The sequence below is a fragment of the Arvicola amphibius genome, chromosome 12 (genome assembly GCF_903992535.2).
Source record: "Arvicola amphibius chromosome 12, mArvAmp1.2, whole genome shotgun sequence".
In the NCBI taxonomy this organism is placed as follows: Eukaryota; Metazoa; Chordata; class Mammalia; order Rodentia; family Cricetidae; genus Arvicola; species Arvicola amphibius.
In genome coordinates, this window is record NC_052058.2 from 14,158,074 (window position 1) to 14,160,423 (window position 2,350).

At 50.3% G+C, this 2,350-nt stretch overlaps 1 protein-coding gene across 1 annotated transcript; it reads left to right on the forward strand.

Annotated features, from left to right (window-relative positions):
* The first annotated feature begins 361 nt into the window (after positions 1 to 361).
* LOC119827957 (60S ribosomal protein L9-like) lies at positions 362 to 940 on the forward strand. Its single transcript, XM_038349919.1, has one exon. It carries the CDS (start codon positions 362 to 364, stop codon positions 938 to 940), a length of 579 nt encoding a protein of 192 aa, XP_038205847.1.
* Positions 941 to 2,350: the final 1,410 nt, after the last annotated feature.

A 2,350-nucleotide genomic window follows, 5' to 3' on the forward strand; every position in this document is an offset into this window, starting at 1 on the left:
AGCTACCATGTGGTTGCTGGGAATTGAACTCAGGACCTCTGGAAGAGCAGTCAATGCTCTTAACTGCTGAGCCATCTCTCCAGCCCCTAAACTACTATTCTTTTTCTTTATTTTCCCAGTGGAAATTGTTTCACGGCACCTGTATGGGTTCTTTTTTGTTAATTTGACAAACTAGAGTCACCAGGGAAGAGGGAACCTCAGCTGAGGAGCTGCCTCTGAAAGACTGCAGTGTCTGTGGGCATTTTTCTTGATTGGCGATTGGTGTGGGGGAGGGGCTTAGTTTGTCATGAACAGTGTCACCCCCGGGCAGGTGGTCCTGGTTGTATAAGAAAGCAAGCTGGGGGCCCCATCTACTGCGAGAATGAAGACCATTCTCAGCAATCAGATGGTCGACATTCCAGAAAATGTGGACATCACTCTAAAGGGGTGCACGGTCATTGTGAAGGGCCCCAGAGGAACCCTCCGGAGGGACTTCAATCACATCAATGTGGAGCTGAGCCTTCTTGGGAAGAAGAAGAAGAGGCTCCAGGTTGACAAATGGTGGGGCGACAGGAAGGAACTGGCCACCGTCAGAACCATCTGCAGCCACGTTCAAAACATGATCAAGGGTGTTACTCTGGGCTTCCGCTACAAGATGAGGTCTGTGTATGCTCACTTCCCCATCAACGTCGTTATTCAGGAGAATGGGTCTTTGGTTGAAATCCGAAATTTCCTGGGTGAAAAATACATCCGCAGGGTTCGGATGAGGACAGGCGTTGCTTGTTCTGTCTCTAGAGCCCAGAAGGATGAATTAGTCCTTGAAGGAAATGATATTGAACTTGTTTCAAACTCGGCGGCTCTGATACAGCAGGCCACGACAGTTAAGAACAAGAATATCAGGAAGTTTTTGGATGGTATCTATGTGTCTGAAAAGGAAACAGTGCAGCAGGCTGATGAGTAGACCTAAGTTACCAGTTCCAGAAACAAGATCCTGAATTTTAATACGATTTGGGGTGTCTTTTGGGACAATAAAAGACTTGTATTGATAAAAAAAAAGAAGAAGAAAGAAAGAAAGAAAGAAAGAAAGAAAGAAAGAAAGAAAGAAAGCAAGCAAGCAAGCAAGCTGGGCAAGTCCTGAAGAGTGAGTCAGAAGACAGTGGTTCCTCTATTGTTCCTGCTTAAGATTCCTGCCCTGCTTCCCTTGATCATGGGCTGTGATGTGGACGTGTAAGCCAAACACGCCTTCCTGAAGTTGCTTTTGGTCATAGCAACAAGGAGCAAACCAGACCGGAACCCGATCAAACACAAAACCTAAAGTTCCTGGTGGCAAGTCATCTCTGTTTGCTTGGCACTAGCAGGTTTCCGGGACTCCAGACTTTATAGAGTGGGCGTGGAGTCACACACCTGTAATCGTGGCTCCCAGGAGGGTGAGGCAGGAGCTATACAAGACTTTTTCCACTCCCCCACCCCAGAGACTTTCAGTGCCTTAACCGACAGAGCGCTCGACCAATCGCACCAGCTGGGCTCAACAAGCGGGGCTCAAGGGTGCATCCGAGACACCCGGGGGCTTTCAAAAACACAGCTGGCGATGGCAGGCAGATGTCCTATCCCCAGAGTTTCTGGTTAGGTTAAGGGTGGTGTCTGCTACTTCGCATTTCTAACAAGTTCGCCTCCGTTGGTTGAAGCGCGAACTTCCAGAAGGACAGGTCTCAATGCAATGCTGGGCCTGGTACCTTTAAGTTCCAAATTATTGCTGATCCCAGCATCTCCAGGGATTGGCTCAGCGAGGTGACTTGCAGCAGAGGACAGCAATGTTCTTTTATCGTTAAGCAAGAAAACTCCTCGAGCCTCCCTGAAGAAAGACTGTGCTCTGTGGCAATGAGGCTCAGTTCAGAAGGGCCAGCGCTGGCCCAGTGAGAGCTGTGGGCCCATCTGTTGAGAGCTGAGAGCAAGCTAAAATGGGCTCCACCCTGTCAGGGCGCCATGCCCAGAAGACAGCGGCTCTGAACGCTTCAAGACCAGCCTCTGGGAAAGGAAACCAGCGGCTGGACTTTTAATTTCAGAAGCTGCAACCTCCGTTTTTTGAGCTGTGGGGACGGAACCAAGGGCCGGGTGCATACTGCCACCGATACTACTGGTCCCGGACTTCCTCCTTTTCTTCGATTTTGTTGAGATAGGCTGGCCTTGAACTTCTGATCTTCCTGCCCCTAGTTCTCAAATCCTGGGATTACAGGGTTGTGCCACCAAGCCTGGCCCTCGCCTCTTTTAACTGGGCAGGCTGCAGGCTTCGAGGGGCAGGACGTGCCAAGGCCGGCCTCTGAGAGCAAGATTGCCCTCTCGTACCTGTGGTGTTCCTCCCTCCTGGCTGGAA

What these genes read in the sequence shown, in the direction of transcription:
- LOC119827957 (XM_038349919.1), top strand. Translation starts at nt 362, where the DNA reads ATGAAGACCATTCTCAGCAATCAGATGGTCGACATTCCAGAAAATGTG.